Source organism: Ricinus communis, chromosome 5 (genome assembly GCF_019578655.1).
Source record: "Ricinus communis isolate WT05 ecotype wild-type chromosome 5, ASM1957865v1, whole genome shotgun sequence".
Lineage (NCBI taxonomy): Eukaryota > Viridiplantae > Streptophyta > Magnoliopsida > Malpighiales > Euphorbiaceae > Ricinus > Ricinus communis.
In genome coordinates, this window is record NC_063260.1 from 107,015 (window position 1) to 125,083 (window position 18,069).

Sequence of the window (18,069 nt, forward strand, 5' to 3'; positions counted from 1 at the left end):
TTTTTCTGCACTCCATCCTGCATAAATTGAAGTTTCTATTAAGAAGAATTGATTTTCTATTGTTGTTGAAGAAGGGAGAATCGAAGCTAAAAGATTGGTCATGTCTTCTTTCTTTCTATAGACACCTCCTAACTCCAATCTAAAAAATTATTTATCATTTTTGTAAAACAATGAATGCAGTGGAAAAGAATAAACCGGCTCTTTGGCTTTTGCCCTTCGACTAAGAAGAAGGTGGATTCTTTTTAACAATAACTACTTGATCCTCTTAATTCTTCATTCTTTCTCCTATAATTTCTTCTAAACTTATCTTACAAATAACTCATTCTTTACAATACTTTTAACTCCTTCCTATAATCCCACCTTTCACTTATTAATTTATTATTTTATCTCACTCATCTTAAATATTAAAATTAATTCAAATTATTTATTTAATTTGATAATTTTAATCCATTAAAAATCTAATTATTCTATTATTATTATTATTAACTTCTAATTTATTCCTTATTATGTATATCTATTTTTAAATTTCATTTAGTATGTGGTGAATTTAGTTGATACTCAAATTATATTTAAAATATTCGAAAGCACATGGTTGAAAGAATATATCAAAACAATAGTAAATGACATGCATAACAAATTTAACAAATATTAAAATGATTATTCTTATATATATTTTTTTTTTATATTTGTGATTAATTTGTATTAGAAGTGAATTTTATAAAATTAGATATTAAAAAAGAAAGGATATTAAAAAATTAATGTATTTGCATCAATTACATATAAAAGAATAATATTCAACAGAATAGAAATAAATATGTAAAAAATAATAGTGAATGAATATAAAGGAAATAGTCACATATTTAATTTTAGATAATGTAAATCAAAACCTCACGTTCTTGATTAATAAAGGCTCACGATGGAGTTCAAGCGTACAAGCTTTTCCTTCTGGAAGTAAGAAGTCTCGAGTCTTCTCCTCTGCAACAACAGAAGAGTTTTCGTCTTTATAAAAATGTTAGGGAATGAATACATAATTTGGGTTGTTGGCCACAATTGACAGAGACACCCATAAACAATCTGATGTGGAGTCCACTGATATGATTCTCTGTCCGTGATATTTATAAGACGCCCCTGGCTCCATTATATAACAATCACAATGCACAGAAACACCCATAAACAATCTGCCCACTTGATTCTGTTTTCGGACTGACTGATTTAAAACTTACCTAATAACTAAATTTAACCTTCCATCCAATACTACTATCTCTCCCACTAGACATGTGGTGGCGGAGCTTCACCACCTCAACAGCCAGCCGCGATCTCCTTGGTAAAAAATGGGACGCCCTTATTATCGGTGCCGGCCACAATGGCTTGACAGCCGCTGCCTATCTTGCTCGTGGTGGACTCTCCGTGGCCGTCCTTGAGCGCCGTCACGTCATCGGCGGTGCAGCCGTCACCGAAGAACTTATTCCAGGCTTTAAATTCTCTCGCTGCAGTTACCTTCAGAGTCTCCTCCGTCCCACTGTGATTAAGTAAAAATAGCATTTCATTTTCTTTAAATTTTTTTTAAACCATTTCATTTTATATAATCTTATTTTTGGTGTTGGAATTACCAACACAGAGAGTTAGAGTTGGGGAGACATGGATTAAAGTTGCTGAAGAGAAATCCGTCGTCGTTTACGCCTTGCTTAGATGGACGCTATCTTTTATTAGGACCTAATAAAGAGCTTAATCATTCTGAGATATCTAAGTTCTCTATTCGAGATGCCAATGCTTATCCCAGGTTTATGCTTATGTTGTGTTGCTCAGTGAGTGGATTATTCTTCATTATATAATTACCTTTTAAAATTGTGGAACTGTGATCATGTGCAGATATGAGAATCAGCTCGAGAAGTTTTGTGAGTTCATGGATCCATTTCTAGATTCACCACCTCCGGAATCTTTGCAAAGGGTTTCATCTTTTAACGTTAGGTTCAAGGACAAGATGTATAAATCAGCTTTTTGGGCTCGTCTTTTGCGTGGCGCTTTCTCCTTGGGTCAGAATGAGATGGTGTATGTGCTGTCCTTTCTTACTTAATCCTTTGAGGGTATAGGTTTCCTTGCTACAACTATTAAGTGAAGGAATTCTTCTTTTTCTTTTTGACAGGGACTTCATGGACCTTTTATTGTCCCCAGCTTCAAAAGTTTTGAATAAATGGTTTGAGGTCATGTCATTAGTTTACCTTTTTCTCATAGTTCTCATTGAGATTATTTTAGTTCATTATTTTCTCTCTCTTTCTTTCTCTCTCTCTCTGTTTACTCTTAAATACATAATTTGATCATTGCTAAATTTCTCAATTTCAATTTGTACGGGGCACTGTAGTAATCATTGTAGCAAGGCAATTATTGAATCTCGCACTATCTTCTCTCTAATCTATTGAGTAATTTGATTATGTAATGCTTATTATGTTTTAAATACAACTTAAGGCTAAAGCTATTTCATAGCCTTTTGGAATCTTTTTATATTTTCAAAAGAGGGGCAGATTTTTCTGTCAAGTCAGTTCTGTTATATATCATCTAAGCCTGTAGCAAGTTTTTTTTTTGCTTAATAATTCGGCTAGTGTTTCTGTAGGTGTATTTAATTCAAGTCTAGAGAAAGTTTTACTCATGTTGCCTTATTGTTTCTCTGCTGTTGAATTTACAGACAGATGTTCTGAAGGCAACTCTTGGGACAGATGCTGTAATTGGCTCTACAGTATGACTCCATCACTTCATGGATGTATTTTAATTTTCTTAATATAATTATTATAGACAGAAGTCCTGCAAGAAGCACACCCATGGATATACTGAGACCTATCGTGTGTGGTTTTCTGATTAATGATGAAATGAAGACAGATGGTTTCACAATGAAGTTCATAAAAACAGCTCAATCATTATGGAGTTCGTCCATTTAGAATAATTTATTTGAACTCCTCAATAATGTATTGCAGGGCAGCATCCATACACCAGGAAGTGGATATGTTCTGTTACATCATGTCATGGGAGAAACTGATGGGGATCGTGGAATCTGGTCGTACGTATTACATTGCTGGCTTGATGTATGAATTGTGCATCACAGAAATTGCAATCTGTAAATTTTCTAAGATCCCTTTTCTTTTATGCTGCTCAATCCGGTACTCACCTGTTATTTCTCATATTTGGGACCTTTTGGAAGAATGTGCAGTAAGTGTGAGATTTGGTAATTCTTATGTAAGTAATTGGCCTCGAAAACCAATTAAAGACAAACCGCAAGGTAGTTTTAATCACAGCATAGACTTCTAGAGAATAAGAAGGGTTCCATGTGCTCTATTATTTTGATTGGTAAACTTTGTCCAAGCTTTTGCAATATGAGATTGAGGATGCCTCCAATTCCATCTTTGTTTTCACCTTTGTTGCAAATGGTCAATGTATAGCTCGCATGTGACCTCTAGAATATTTGTGCTTAAAACTATTCAACTATAGGTTTCAACTAAATTTCATTTAGTTATTTTAGTAATATTTATTTGTTGTTGCTAATTGCCACCCAAACTCGTTCCTCTAAAATTCATTGGTTTCATTTGCATATTACTTTATAAGGTCTTCTTTCATAGCCATGATGGTTTAGAATTTGTAATTACTGTAGGTATGTTGAAGGTGGGATGGGCTTAGTATCCTTGGCTATTAGTAATGCTGCTAGGGAAGCTGGGGCTCACATTGTGACAAATGCCGAGGTATGTTTGCATGAATTACTTCTCCAGCTTTCTTAAGATGTTCATGCCCCTTTTGCAAGTCAAAGAAGTTTACTTCTAAGAAAAAAATCTATGGCATTCTCTGCCAAGTAAAAAGTTCTAGTCCTTTGCTCTTGACTGCTGGCCTCTTAATCTAAAGGTCCCTAACCCTGTGTTTGGGAGTGGCAGAAAACTGAGGGGGAGAGAAGGGAGGGAATGAAAGTATTTTCCCTTGTTTGGGAACTCATGAGAAAGACAGGTGAGAGTAATAAACTGAAATTTAATCACCTGCGTGCACTTGGCACAATCACCTTCATTCGGGGGTGAAAGAGAGGAGAACCTGTTCACTGGAAATTGGAGAGTAAATTACACATATCCTTGTTCCAATATTTTTTACGAAACACAGTTCAACAATTTAGTAAGGACAAAATTATAATTTGGTGTATAATAATATTTTACTTTTGATTCTTTTCTGTTCCGAGAAAGTGAAAAATTTATCTTCTCCTCACTTTCACTCCCTCCATTTTTCCCTCCTTCTAAACAGAAGATAGAAATTACAATATCACTACCCTTGCTATCTTTCACCTAATTTTCTCCCTACTTTTTTCCCAAATAAAAGGTAAGCTCTGCCATTGCCTTTTAGACTGCAATTAATCAGTGATAATAATGAGTAACATCAAACTAATATACCTTTTTTATGTAAAATATATTTCAAAGCTAAGACTCTTTTTGTATATTTTCCTATTTTCTGGTGTTTGGAGCACTCAGAAAAATTGGTGAATATTTACTGGTTAAAAGAAACTAAGACATTTCCAAAAGCAGTCATTTTGTGGTATATTGTTGACTCGTAATATGTTAGTAGCTATATGCAAGCCACATATGTAAATACCTATTACTCAACCAACCACTCCTTGATCGTTGCCGGTGACCAATGGAAATTCTAATGACCGACTGTTCTCCTTAGGCAACAACCAAAATTTACTTTCTTTTTTGTATAGTCTTAGCTTAAAACAACTAAAAAGTAATTGTTTTTATGTCCAAGTATTTTTTTTCTTATTTTATTATTCAAAGAAAATCAATGATATTCAAAAATCCCAAGCACCGCAGAAGTTTTTCTAACTGATTTTCAGTGTCGCAACCAAACAACAGAAAGTTGTTTTGTCAATAAATGTTTTCTTCACAAAATATTTCTGATGGACAAGCTATTTTCCAAAATATATGGAGCCTAAATTTGTGTACGCAGGCCATTGCTAAAATGACATATTAGCATGAATATTGTCTTTGTCATGCACCATTCTCTAAGTTTAAAAAGCTGAGCATTACCATGCCCCTTTTCCTAATTCTTTCTCATTTTTCACTTATATGTCTAATTGTTTTGTATTACCCTTGATCTTTCTCTTGTTTGTTTAGGTTTCAGAAATGATGATTAATGATTCTGGCGCAGTGAATGGGGTTAGTCATTATGCAGTTTCTGACTACAGTTGGATTATAGCTGTAAACAACTAACTAGAGATATAGCATGGGTTTAGGTACTACTGGCTGATGGTAGGCAGGTGCTTTCTTCAGTTGTCCTGTCAAATGCGACACCATATAAAACTTTCATGGTAAAAAGTTAATTCTATTAATTCATTGGTACTTTACTGTGAGAAGCATAGATGATTATTATAGTGAATTAATACGGGGAGTAGCGTGTTTATCAAGATTTACAAATTCTGTTCTGAGCATATCTTTTCTGATGCAGGAATTAGTGCCCAATAATGTTCTTCCTGAAGATTTTGTCCGCGCCTTGAAGTACTCTGATTATAGTTCTGTAAGCTCCTTTACCTTGGAGTTGAAATTATTGCCACATTTGTGCAGTTCAACATCAATTAGAGTTACCTTGTTCATATATGGTTTTACTCGCTGAAACAGGCTACTACAAAGATAAACATAGCTGTTGATAAACTGCCCCAATTTCGATGTTGCAAGCTAAATCATCCAGATGCAGGTCCCCAGCACATGGGCACCATTCATATTGGTTCAGAGAGGTATCTTCCGGTTCAATGTTATTCTTTAGGATTCTTATTCTTTCTTTCTTTTATGTGCATCTGAAATGGTTTCTTCGGTGGATAAAACAAACACTTGTTGGCCTTTCGACTCTGGCCTGAATGGAGGACACCATGATATAGCCAGCTGTTCTTATTAGAGTGAAGTAGTTCTCGCATTTAGGTTTTGATAATTCTCTACAATTGATAGTGATAATTATCATAATAATTTTTAGGAACCATAAACCAGTACCAACTGAAGGTGAATGCACTGTGCTATATATGATAGTGTTTATAATCAAATGTTATTAATGATTCTATATTTTGATATTATACCTTATTTGAACAAAGAAAATTTTGCGTGGCCTTACGTATGTTTTGCCACTGTTTTGATAAGTATGGAGGAGATTGACTTGGCCTGTCAAGATGCTGTTAATGGGTTACCATCAAAGAGACCTGTTATTGAAATGACAATACCTTCTGCATTGGATAAGATTATTTCTCCACCTGGTACATGAATCTTTGCTATTTATTTCTTCTTTTCATCTTTTAGCACTTCCTATATGTTGTATTATTGATGTTTCTCCAATACAAAAGGAAAAAGGAACTAACAAATTACTTATGAAACTGTGTTGCCAAAGTAGCTCTCTTGATGCTGCAAACTATTGAAATGTCCTAAGATTTGACATGTAATTCCTATGCTACAGGCAGTCCCGTACTATCAGTATGGATAATCAAGGCAGAGATAATTATTCCAATTAGGTGCTTTGCATTAAGTTTTCACCTGTGAAAGTCTTTCCTGTCTACTTTTCTTCTGTTCTCTATACTACCTAAATCACATCAAAAGCTCAGTTACATTTCAGGTTTCATATCTAGTTAGAGACATAGCTAAGCTACCCAACAAATTGAAATTTTCGTTTCTGTTTTATGGCATGTGAAAGTCATTTGGAAGCCTTCAACTATTATCATTGAATGACATGAGAACTGAGAAGTGAGAACCTAGGTGTGTATGTTATGAACTAAACACTAAACACCAATAGCTGTAGTGCTGATCAGTAATTACTTAGCAAATGAAGTTGTAAAGCAGCTGCTATTTCAACAGATCATTTGTTTTTCTTAGCCAGAAAGTTTATCTATGCTCAAATTGGTTACCAGGTGCTACTTAGATGTGATAGTAGCCATTATAAGTTTGTTACAGAGATTAATGAATTCTAGAATGGTGGAGCTGCTGCAATAACTCCAAGATGAATTTCTGCAATCATAAGCTGATTATTGAATCCTTATATTAACTTTCTGGCCAATCACATTTTTTTCGTTTTTGTATTTTGACTATAATTTCCGAGGTCTTTTGCAATAGCATACAGTGTCCTTATGTTCTTGATTTATTATATTTCTTCATTGATGTTTGCATCTTATCATCTCAATATCCGTCATCATTGGTTCAGCATTATTATCAACAGACTGAACATGGCATGTGTGAGATCTGATTTCATACTCCCTTCATTGAATTCATTTTCTTTTTGTAGGTAAGCATGTGATAAACTTGTTTATTCAGTACACACCCTACAGCCCCTCAGATGGAAGCTGGAGAGATCCTGCTTATAGAGTGAGTTCACCAAATTTCAGGTTATTCTGTATGCAAGCTTGGAAATTATCTATTCTTGTGCTTTATGTGATGTACTATGATGTAGCATGCGAGGCATGGTTTTTCTTGGGATAAAATATGAGTTTCATGGGATTTATTATGCTAATCTTCATTATACTCTCTATCCACATTATCTGTTTTGCAGGAATCATTTGCGCAAAGATGCTTTAACATGATCGATGAGTATGCCCCTGGCTTCAACTCATCAATCATTGGTTATGACATGTTGACACCACCTGACCTTGAAAGGGAGATTGGTCTAACAGGTATTTCATAGCCATAAACGTCTGCATTTGGGAAATTAGGCACAACATTTGCAGGTTTTGGATTAACTATGAACGGATTAAGATTCTTGAATGTGTACTCAGCAACCATTTGATAACCGGATCGAGTTTATGCTAATTTGAACTCAATCAGACTAGGTTCACTCTTGTGCATTCAATTTACTGCTTTCAAATATCTCCAATCTATGGATTCTCAGGGATTGTGATAAATATTGAAGTTCACTAGTTCCTGACTGTTGAATGATCTTTCACAGGGGGTAATATATTTCATGGTGCTATGGGATTGGATTCCCTCTTCCTCATGCGACCAGTTAAAGGATGGTAATGACAACAAATGCATGTTTGAGTAGTATTGGTTGCGTAATGGCTGCTGTAACTACTGTCATCATTCATTGATCAATCAACTTAACTTGATCTCTTGGGCATACAGGTCAAACTATAGGACTCCTCTACAAGGGCTTTACCTGTGTGGAAGTGGAAGCCATCCGGGTGGTGGTGTTATGGGTGCGCCTGGCCGTAATGCTGCACATGTAGTTCTTCAGGATGTTAAAAACCATTAAACTGATGGATGGCACAAATTTGCAAATCTGTTGCCTAAAGTGTCTCAAATCTTCTGTTGTCATCCTGGAGTGAAGTGTTATGTCGTTAGTTAATGGTTATATCTTATCTTTGTATGACTGGTACATGAGACCCCATTTCAATTAGAGAATTATTCTGATCAATTCCCCAGTTTCTTGTTGTATTTCTAAAATTGCTGCAACACAAGCAGTCTGGGCCAGACTTATACGGGTTAGTGACTAAGGCATACAGATTTACAGTTGTTAGCTTCTTTGAATATGCATTAGCAACCAACTTATGGTTTATACTTCCCCCTCCAATTGTGACAGATTTTAAATCATTTTTCGGATTCAGTCATTAACAATATACTTTTCTTATGGTATACTTTCTTATGATATACGTGTGACTAATTTAAGACGGCTAAACGCATATTTGTACATCTAGATTTTCAATTTTTGATCTAATTTAATACTTTTTTGTAATATTTAACACTTTGATATGCAGCTTCGATCAATATGCTCACGTGTAATTTGTAAATGTATTAGGCGTTCTGATATTATCATTTAATAGAGTTCAGGTGCCTGTTAAAATAAAAATTAAAAATATTTAAGAATTTTACAGATACTCTGTTTTTGCATGTTGAATATAGATAGTTCATTAGCAGTACGTCAGTCCCATAAGAATATTTGAAAGGAAAAACCTCGGCTATCACAAGCATTGAAATCATAAAACATGACTAGCGAATTTCAAAAAGTTGACAAAATTTTCTAGCAAGAGAAATTCACAGCTGTTCATTAAGAAAAGCCTTCAATATCAAAACTCTATGCATTTCAAAGTGCAGAATTCATTTGATACAGAAACAGAGAACTCATCTGCAATTGAATATTCCTCGTCTCAGTTGTGAATTAATTTCAGTGCTCTTATATCCTTGTACTAAAGAAGGGTGGTTGCGACTGTAAATTGTAGCATGAAGGCCAAAAACTGCATAAATTGAAGTGGATAAAAGGGTTGAGAAGTAAAAGGATTACAGTTTTATCTATGAACTGCAAAACTATTTTGCAGTGGATACAAAATATCAACCAAATCAATTGGAATAAATCGTATTAGTGGCAAAAGAATTGCTTAACAAATGCTTCTTAAGCGACTTATTAAGCAACGTTCAGAATTAGCACAGCACATGAAAATGATTTCCAATCTTGGGGTACAATTTCTCAAGGTGATATGTGATAGAGCATTACTCACCATTTATATCACTTCTGATGTAGCTGCCTGAAGTATTTATCAAGGTTCTTCCCAATACAATGCTTTGAAATATTTATCAAGGCAGGGAACTAATACTATAGCAACCTGCTTAATACAGAAATGTCGGACTTGTAAGAAGCTTCAGGTCTGAGAGACATAGCCTTCTGTGGCCATTTTAACATCTCTTTTTAAGGCAATCCTACCGGTTCCGCCAACTGGCAACAGTTTTGGGAACTAATGTCATAGAATACGAGGATGCTTCAAGCCTGCATTATATATGCACATTAGAAATATGTTCAAAATATTGCGCGCGCGTGTGTGTACGCCTGTGTTTGAGAGAGAGAGAGAGAGAGAGTTACTTTGATATTTCTTCAACGGCCTTCATAACTTCAGTAGAACTTGTCTCGAGCACCTGACCTCCAAATATTATCTCATCTAAAATTGTATGCAACTGAAAAAGAACCAACTGAAGTTAGTCTAATGGAAACATTCCCCAAGTCTCTAGTGGCAAATGCAAGATAAGAATTTCATGTAAATGGATCAAATGAGAAGTACACAAGACTATATATAAATTGATTGGTACAGTATTAAAGATTTTCAGAGCTAATGTTGGTAGAGTCCATCAGAGAATTATTTTCTCCAACCAATTTAAAATGCAGAAACCTGCATTTCTTAGGCAATTCAATACAAACTATACTTGGATCGTAAATACCTTGCTGTAATTGAACACTATATCAAGCTCGCACACATTTCTGAAGCATTTGTCCAGTGTTTCTACAAAAACTGAAGGCATGAGGGTATATACTTAATCACAAACTCCAAAACTTAAAACAAACAATTATAGAGTTTCAGTATCTAACATAAGAAGATGAGCTTACTCAGAGCCATATCCAGTTTACTGAATTACATGGGACATCATAAATCATTATGTTCTCCAAAAATTCATAATTTAAAACTACTCTCTACAACAAATTGTCAGATCAGAAGTCACCGACCGATAAATGAACAAAGAAGATGCAGCAATACTAGTTGATGTACTTAAAGATTTTGAGCCAAATGAAGTGCAAAAATAGTACGATAACCAGTGTGACACCAATATTAGCCCCATACATAAATCTACACTTTAAAAGAAAGTCACAGAGACCTCATAGCCCTGGAGACAGCTTCACTAACACTGATGTATTGGCACTCAATAAATCGTCATGATGACCCAAATCCACTTCACATTATGTGCCAAAATCTTCTAAAATTTTAATATAACAATCAGATATAAGACATAATCTCATTGGATAAGCCCTCATTAGTAACGCGCGTACCTTGTATGAGATCAAGCACGGCAAGCTCATTTTCACAAGAATCATATACAAAAACAAAGTACAGAGTTGCATAGTGTTTGTATACAAGACGACTATCCTGCCATAGGGAGATCAAAGAATTCTTTAAGAAAAAGAAATATTTATATAGAATTTGCCATTTACTCTAAAAGGCAATGCTCAAAGAAATTTAATACCGGACCAAAGATGGAATCTGCCTCCATGAAATTGCTAACATTCTCAGCTCTACTGCATAAAACTGCACCAATATTCAGAACCCAAATAAGAAAAGAAAAAAATTTACTCACCAGTAAACACAAAAAGTTGGAGATCGATACCCACCTCCAAATACGCTGCGTATAAGCTCCTGCTGCTTCTCTACACTCTGATCAAGCAACAAACGAAGTTAATTTAATATGGAAACTGTAAGTGGTAATTAAAACGAATAATTGTTACGAGAATATTCAACAATTTACCAGGAAATCGTAAAATTTGGCAAGGCGAGGTTTGCCCTGCGTATTCATTACTAGGACCGCTTTTATCATTTTTGCTTTCTATATCACTTTCATCTCCAATTGTAGACACCAATGTTTGGAGTAATTTCAGGTTATTCTTATGGAAGAATTAAGTATTTAGACCTGATCTCAAAGATGACGACTAATTACCTTAAGATACCTGAACTTTTAGCATATATATTTTTCTGAACAAAAGCTTTCAGCATATTCTTAAACTATCCAATTCTTAGAAGGGTTCAATTTGGCCCCTGAACTTATGCTATAAGTACAATTTGGCTCTTTTTCCCTTTTGGGCCATTTAAGAGAAAGTGTAATTGTTTACACTTGGCTTTTGCCCTTCAGTTTTAATTAGTTAAGTGACGATAACTAGAGACTACCTGAGCTTGAGGGGTAGGTTTTATGATTCTAAAACCAATACAACAGAGTCCAACGAACCGAGGAATCTCACTGCTACACAAATCTCGTCCATGAGCAAGGTTTGAAGAAGTTGGGGCCTATTTTAAAAACCAAAAAGACCAATCATGCTGGAAACATCGACATAGGCGCTCATGATCAAAATTAGCGCGCACACACATAGCTTAAGTATGCACATCGTTATAGGAAAAGCATATAAGAACTTTGAAGCATAAATACGAACACCAATAGAATCGATGCACGTGCATATGCCCTTAAATTGTGCATCCTCGTGAAAAATTGGATAGGAATTATGGAGCATAAGCTTGTAGACCTCTGAGTATAAGTGCGTGCGCTTTTTAGATAAAAGGGGCATGCACTTATCATAATGTATTTGCTCTCTCATTATTATTATTTAAGGCAATGCTTTGCTATCACATGTTAATCAAAAGCAGTCGGAGATAAATGAAGCTTTCTTTTGTCAATGGGAGTCGAAAAGATAATAGAGACAATACCAATAAAAAATAGAGTTATGTGAAAGAAGTTTTCTTTTATAGTAGAAAAATAAATGAAAGTATAAGTAATAAAGAAAAGAAAAGGCAAGAGAACCATCAAGAATAGAGTAAGAACAGTTTTTAAAAAGTGTTTTTGAGGATTTTATAGACTAAAAAAATTTGTTGGGTTTTAAAGACAATCTCAGATACTCAAATACGATTGAATAGAAACAGAAGACTTATAAGCTAGAAAGGCCTAATGAAATTAAAAATCTAAAACATTTACGTTGAATTGCAAATTTGGTCAATCTTTTTAATTTTTATTTAAATTGCCCGATTTGGCTAATCGATTCCAATTATAGCCAATTAAAATACCGGTCAAAATAGGATGACGTGGCAAATGACGTATCATTATTTGTTATCAACAACTTACATGTTACTGCCACATGTATTTACACATCACAGACTAATTACCAAAGTCAGATTACAGATGAACAAAAAAGTGAATGAAAAGGAAAAATTACGAATCAAGAAGAAAAATGAAAGATGAAATCGTTTCTTTTTTTTACTTTTGCCATAATTTTATATATTTTTTTAAGAGGCAAACGATATTGGTAAAATAAAAAAGACGTTAGTATGTAGGGTTAAGAGAGTAGTATCGAAAGTTGATCGGAATTTTAATTTAAGTATAATTGCAATCAATTAGTTAAATTAAGTCATTTAAAAAACATACTAAATTTATATTTGAATTTTTAATGTCATTAGAAGGGTAAGAATTTATCCTCGGTCTTGGAATCTGTCAAAATTAGTTTAGTCAGTTATTTGAGTTTTGTTTGAAGTCTTAAATGTGACAACTAGGCTATTGCATATCAAAATGTTACTGTAAAATTTTGTAAAGTTAGGCATACGCAATTAAAACCTAAGAGTGCAGCTTTAATGAATGATGGCATGCACTCTTAAGCTTAACACTTGCTTTATATGAGTTGGTATTTTGATTATTGGGTCCTTATTGTGCGTTTTTCATTTGCATGGAATTGGGAAGATTGTCGTTTAGTGCAAAAGCCAGAGGCGCACTCTTATTGTCCAATTAATGTGTGCTTTTGGCTTTACCACACACATGTTTGATTCAATGATTTATCATATCTGTTGTGGTTGAACCATGATTATGATATATCAGCACGATATTACTTGAGGGTCGGCCCTCTCTACTTAATACTTATACCTGGCTAAACCAAAAATAATGAGCAAAAGAAGAAAAAGAATTTGAGAATTCTGTCAACGTTCAGTTTACTGTTACTGTTATTTAACACGAATTAATAGGGAAATTAAAAAAATAAAAAATTCCCACGAGAAAACCAAACACAAAATGCCAGAAAGAGTGTTGTGCCAAATTGACGGTCAAAAAAATTTGATAAAGAGAGAAATGATAGGTACCCCTGCCCCTGCATTAGAGGACAAAACCCATTTCCGTGGTCTGAAGCTTACAGTAACTGGGTTCAGAAAAGCACATTGATCCCTGCCTGCTGCTGAGCGCTGATCGACATCCTAATTGGACGATCAGTTGATTATCTCTCAGTTGTGAAATCTATGAAACCATATTATTTATATTTCTATATAAAATAGCTTCAGATTCAGGTAAAAACTCCACCTTCAAACTTACCTGTACATCGTTCTTTTTACTTATGAACTGATTAAGATGGTGCATGAGAAAGCGTATTACCATATAAAGGCTGAAACTGAGAGAAAGTTGGAGTAATAAGAACACAGATATAAAGTGGGCCTCTATATATATAGCTGAAATGAAATAGGGAATAAAAAAAATTGATAACAATAATGATAAATTAGTTAAGGAAAACTTTTAGAAGAAAAGCAACTAATTAGAACATAGGATTATCCCATTTTCACTCCATCCGTATGTAGGCGGAGAAAAGAAAATTAAAAAGAAAAGGAAACAAACCAAACAGAAAAGAAAGAAAGGAAAAGAGGAAAAGAGAGAAAATTGAATTTTACGAGACTAGACCATAACCATAACCATCACCATCACCAACATCTTCAACATCATCATCGTTATATGTTGTGTAGTCACTGCATGTTTCGTGATCTTGACCATTCTTTCTTCTTTTTCTCCTTCAACTTTTTCTTTTTTTTTTTTTTTTTTTTTTTTTTGGGAGGAGGTGGGTGTTTTTGAAATTTCTTTTATCTGGTAAAGTCATGGACAAGGCTAGGCCTGTCTGTGACGTTGAGTCTCCAAGAGAGGAAAGGAATGCCCGTATCAGAATCCCGATCGCTGTCTTCTATGAACCTGAATTCATTGGCTGGAGAGAAGCACTGCATTTTCTGCGTTTGAACCCATGAATTGTTTTGATAAGCGTAATGTTGCTCCATTGTTCCTGATGATGTACTTCCAGCATTACTGCTTGCATTATTTGCAGCAGTGGCTCTTCTCTCTTCTTTCTTGAACCGAATTCCACATGCATTGCAGAGTGACTGCACAATTCATATTGATTAAATGGTTAACAAACATATCATTTTGATTAGTAAAATGAAACCTATTGATCATGTTTTAATTTCATGCAGCATCAAGTAATTGATTGCTCCATCATTGAGCCAACATACTAACTAGTTCAGTGTTTTTACAAGTAGTGAATCCTAATGGGAAGTTAAGGGTCCAAAGAAATTAATACAACAAGGAGTTAATTATAATAAAACACTAGCTATCTATATGTATATATATATGAATCCAATTAACATACCTTAGGCCCCCTTGGACCATTCCTCCAAAGAGGAGTAGAGGTGGTGTCACAGTTTGCACAGCGGCGAGCGAGGAGTGGATCGTTATTGGCGGAGTTACTGTTGGTAGTAGTATTGCTGCCGCGGGCGGTGGTCTTATGGTTTTGTGGAGAATAAGGGGTGTTTTTGTTTTGCAAAATATCCCAGCAGAAGTTGGACATGCAAGAGGTAGGGCGGCGGTCATGGCAGATTGATCTTTTGTCGTCGTCTTCGCATAGACGAGTGGAAGGGGTACCTAAAGAGAGAGTGCAATCAACAGAAGAAGAAGAGGAGGAGGAGGAGGAAGGAAAAGGGTACATATCTGTTTCATCGTAAGAGTTGTGAGGGTGGTTATTTGGCATGGAAAATAACATGGTGAAAGAGTTGGTTTGGGTATGAAAGAGACCACATGTACATTGACCCACCGTGTTGCTACTGCATCTATGCATCATCACTCTCAAAAATCAACGTTATCTCCGAAGTATATGTGATGTCAAGATGGCAAAACTAGAAACAGAAAACCGATATTGAGGTCAATGGCAAGAAGGAGGCTGAAGGAATTTGTCGATAATAAAGAGGAGGAAATGGCAATAGGGCAGTAATAATAATAGTGTTTGAATAGAAGAGAGTATATGGAGTGAAGTGTTGTCTGGTAGCTTGAAAGGCGGAAATCTAATATATAAAATGGCGAAATAACAGTCAGCAGGAGCAGTGGAGGTTGTCGTCAAATGGAAATGAAACAGATGAAATACATTCAGTCACTCACACGTATTTATAGTAAAAAGAAGACACAGAGGTGGAGCCAGGTTTTGCATAGTATAGGAACAGAAAGACCAAAAAAGAACAAGTCAGTCGGAGTGAATGAGAGAGTGTTTGTGGGCAGGAGTGCTGTTTGAGAAGTTGGAGTTGGGGGGGATGGATGTGTTAGAAAATGATTCATTTTGGGTTCAAATTTATAGTGAGGTTGGTTGGTTGGGTATCAGAGAGAGAGAGAGAGTTGGTCATTGGAGTAGTCAAAAGAACCCACGTGACTAGCGGGAACAGTCTTCCATGGATCTGCCCTTCTCCGATCACGAGGACAGGACACCTCTCACCCCCCCCCCTCCTCTTCCCTTATTCCTAAATCCTATTAGACAGAGAGAAAGATAAATAAATAAATAAAATTTTAAGAAATATTTAAAAGAAAAAAGAGAGAGTCCCAAAACCAAAACCCAATACATCAAAAACCTCTGTCCGTATCCGTATCTCTGCCTCTGCTTCTGTCTCTGCCACTGCCACTGCCACTGCCACTGCCACCCTCCCAAGGAAAATGGAATAGTCCCCACCCCCTTGCTCTTTTCCATCATCTATCATTCCCCACGCGCCCCTTTCCTCCTTCATTTCTTTTCTCTTCGCTTGCTAATATCAATACTACGTACAAGTTGCGTTGCATGAAATCAATTAATACATCCAAACTTTATTCTATTAAGCTAGAGTTGATATTTTTTAACTTTATTTATCTTATTCATCCTCCCTCATTTTTATATTTTCAGACATCATTCAATTCTTTAGGCATTATTTGCACTGACAGATTTAATTATAATTCACAACACTAACAAAATCAGAACTTCTATTTATTGAAATTAAATATAAAATTCACATAAAGAAATCCCTATGCTAAATAATAAATTTTATAAAACTTGTAATCTATAATCCATCAATTCAAAATAGTGCCTTGGGTCCTTTTAATCTGCATCAAATCAGGTCCTTGAGCAATAGAGAAAAATAATTGAGGTCTTAGCGTCACACAAATATAAGTTTAGGAACTCAAATTATAGTACATAATTATAAGGTTAAAAGAATGATGTTTTCTATGTGTATGTTGGGTGTTTTTTTTGTTTGTTCAATGTGCATGCATGTGTTTCCAATTTGTCCCTGCAAAATCTTTCCAAGAAATGTCGTCAATCTATTGCCATAATTTTTTTGGACTTTCTTTTAAACCATCTTTAATTGTTAGAAGATGGTTAAGAATTAAAAATGATGGGTGCTGAAGATTAGAGTGGTAAGGGGAGCATTTTAGGATTAATTTTGGAAAGAAGGACTTAATTAAAAATGAAGTGGGGTGATGTTCCTGAAACTGAGGGAATGAAAATTTGGGTGTGTCAGTAACATTTAAATATGTTTCATTGTTCAACAAAACAATGATTCAAATTATTCCTTTTTTTTTTTATTATTTATTTAAATTTATCATCAGATTGGTATAGGCCATCCAATCCAATCGATCATCAGAATCTTTAAAATGGTAAAATGTAATTTGACCCTTCCCATCCGCACACAGAGAGAGAAATGAGAAAAGATTTAAAATAAAAATGAGGAGCCGTACCCATCTGAGTAGAGGAATCACGTGAACACACAAAGCCAAAATAATATTTCATGATGATCATTATTATCACCCCTCTTGCAAACCAACAACTTTTATTACAGAATCTTATATCACTCCACCCCCCCTTTTTTTTTTTTTTTTCACAAATTACTACGGCTCCAATTAAACCCATTTACTATTAAATTGAGCCCATCAAATAATATATGTATATGGATATTCAACCACTTCTGAACCAACATATTAGCACAATGACTGCTTATTGCTGATCCCTTGTTTTTTTAGAAAGTCATACTATCCATAAATACATTATTCTTATATGCTAATTCACAATTTCTTTCCGTCTTTCACTTCTCTAGAAAGAGATCTTTTTTGCTTCTGCTCCTGCTTAACAATATACAAAATAAAATCGATTAGCTACTGCTTGTCATAACAATATCATCGCTGCATGTCATAATTTAAGTGTTTTTAGTAAATTTAAATTTGGTTGAAAAACCAGCACTAAGACAGGGACGCATATAATAATATTTCCATCCAGAGAAGCTACGATAGATGTGGATAGAGTAGTAATACATGCGTATATCAGTTGTAGAAAAAGAAAATAAAAAATACAGCAGGAGAAAGAGAGGGAGAGAAAAGGTTATCCCAATGAGATACTCTGCAATGATCAAAGCAACCCTTCTTCTTGGCTTAGTACAAGAAAACAAAAGAAAAGCAAGAGAGAGAGAGAGATGGACAGATCTTGAGTCAA

General features: G+C 34.9%; 3 protein-coding genes across 8 annotated transcripts; 1 reads left to right on the forward strand and 2 right to left on the reverse strand.

Moving 5' to 3' along the window:
- Positions 1–962: 962 nt before the first annotated feature.
- LOC8273415 (pyridine nucleotide-disulfide oxidoreductase domain-containing protein 2) lies at positions 963–8,397 on the forward strand. Of its 4 annotated transcripts, none has more exons than XR_007215889.1 (16): positions 963–1,529; positions 1,619–1,780; positions 1,870–2,049; positions 2,144–2,201; positions 2,681–2,731; positions 2,967–3,049; positions 3,638–3,725; positions 5,133–5,174; positions 5,252–5,326; positions 5,464–5,532; positions 5,634–5,749; positions 6,144–6,256; positions 7,273–7,372; positions 7,537–7,813; positions 7,930–7,996; positions 8,106–8,397. XR_007215889.1 is itself a non-coding variant. In XM_002521547.4 (16 exons), the coding sequence occupies exons 1-16, from the start codon at positions 1,276–1,278 to the stop codon at positions 8,233–8,235; spliced, it is 1,689 nt and encodes a 562-aa protein (XP_002521593.1). In that variant the 5' UTR covers positions 963–1,275; the 3' UTR covers positions 8,236–8,397. The 4 variants fall into 4 exon arrangements, 1 of the variants encoding a protein (XP_002521593.1); XR_001535385.3 differs by having other exon boundaries at positions 7,273–7,352; XM_002521547.4 differs by having other exon boundaries at positions 7,273–7,352; positions 7,537–7,657.
- Positions 8,398–8,918: 521 nt separating this feature from the next.
- Positions 8,919–11,450, reverse strand: LOC8273414 (AP-3 complex subunit sigma). Of its 3 annotated transcripts, XR_001535383.3 has the most exons (8): positions 11,265–11,448; positions 11,131–11,173; positions 10,986–11,047; positions 10,792–10,888; positions 10,188–10,258; positions 9,835–9,926; positions 9,476–9,741; positions 8,919–9,214 (listed from the first exon to the last, which is right to left on the reverse strand). XR_001535383.3 is itself a non-coding variant. In XM_015720759.3 (7 exons), exons 1-7 carry the CDS (start codon positions 11,331–11,333, stop codon positions 9,675–9,677), a joined length of 492 nt encoding a protein of 163 aa, XP_015576245.1. In that variant the 5' UTR covers positions 11,334–11,450; the 3' UTR covers positions 9,309–9,674. The 3 variants fall into 3 exon arrangements, 2 of the variants coding, with proteins under 2 accessions (XP_015576245.1, XP_002521592.1); XM_015720759.3 differs by lacking the exon at positions 8,919–9,214 and having other exon boundaries at positions 9,309–9,741; positions 10,188–10,249; positions 11,265–11,450; XM_002521546.4 differs by lacking the exon at positions 8,919–9,214 and having other exon boundaries at positions 9,309–9,741.
- A 2,874-nt stretch (positions 11,451–14,324) lies between these two features.
- Positions 14,325–16,300, reverse strand: LOC8273413 (GATA transcription factor 19). Its single transcript, XM_015720767.3, has 2 exons — positions 14,944–16,300; positions 14,325–14,677 (listed from the first exon to the last, which is right to left on the reverse strand). The coding sequence occupies exons 1-2, from the start codon at positions 15,409–15,411 to the stop codon at positions 14,387–14,389; spliced, it is 759 nt and encodes a 252-aa protein (XP_015576253.1). The 5' UTR covers positions 15,412–16,300; the 3' UTR covers positions 14,325–14,386.
- Positions 16,301–18,069: the final 1,769 nt, after the last annotated feature.

What these genes read in the sequence shown, in the direction of transcription:
- LOC8273415 (XM_002521547.4), top strand. Translation starts at nt 1,276, where the DNA reads ATGTGGTGGCGGAGCTTCACCACCTCAACAGCCAGCCGCGATCTCCTT. An exon ending in TAAGATTATTTCTCCACCTG is followed by an intron (nt 6,257 to 7,272) that starts GTACATGAATCT and finishes TTCTTTTTGTAG; the next exon opens with GTAAGCATGTGATAAACTTG. An exon ending in ATGCGACCAGTTAAAGGATG is followed by an intron (nt 7,997 to 8,105) that starts GTAATGACAACA and finishes TTGGGCATACAG; the next exon opens with GTCAAACTATAGGACTCCTC.
- LOC8273414 (XM_002521546.4), bottom strand. Translation starts at nt 11,333, where the DNA reads ATGATAAAAGCGGTCCTAGTAATGAATACGCAGGGCAAACCTCGCCTT. An exon ending in TATACGCAGCGTATTTGGAG is followed by an intron (nt 11,048 to 11,130) that starts GTGGGTATCGAT and finishes ATATTGGTGCAG; the next exon opens with TTTTATGCAGTAGAGCTGAG. An exon ending in CAGATTCCATCTTTGGTCCG is followed by an intron (nt 10,889 to 10,985) that starts GTATTAAATTTC and finishes TCCCTATGGCAG; the next exon opens with GATAGTCGTCTTGTATACAA.
- LOC8273413 (XM_015720767.3), bottom strand. Translation starts at nt 15,411, where the DNA reads ATGATGCATAGATGCAGTAGCAACACGGTGGGTCAATGTACATGTGGT. An exon ending in ATGGTCCAAGGGGGCCTAAG is followed by an intron (nt 14,678 to 14,943) that starts GTATGTTAATTG and finishes TGAATTGTGCAG; the next exon opens with TCACTCTGCAATGCATGTGG.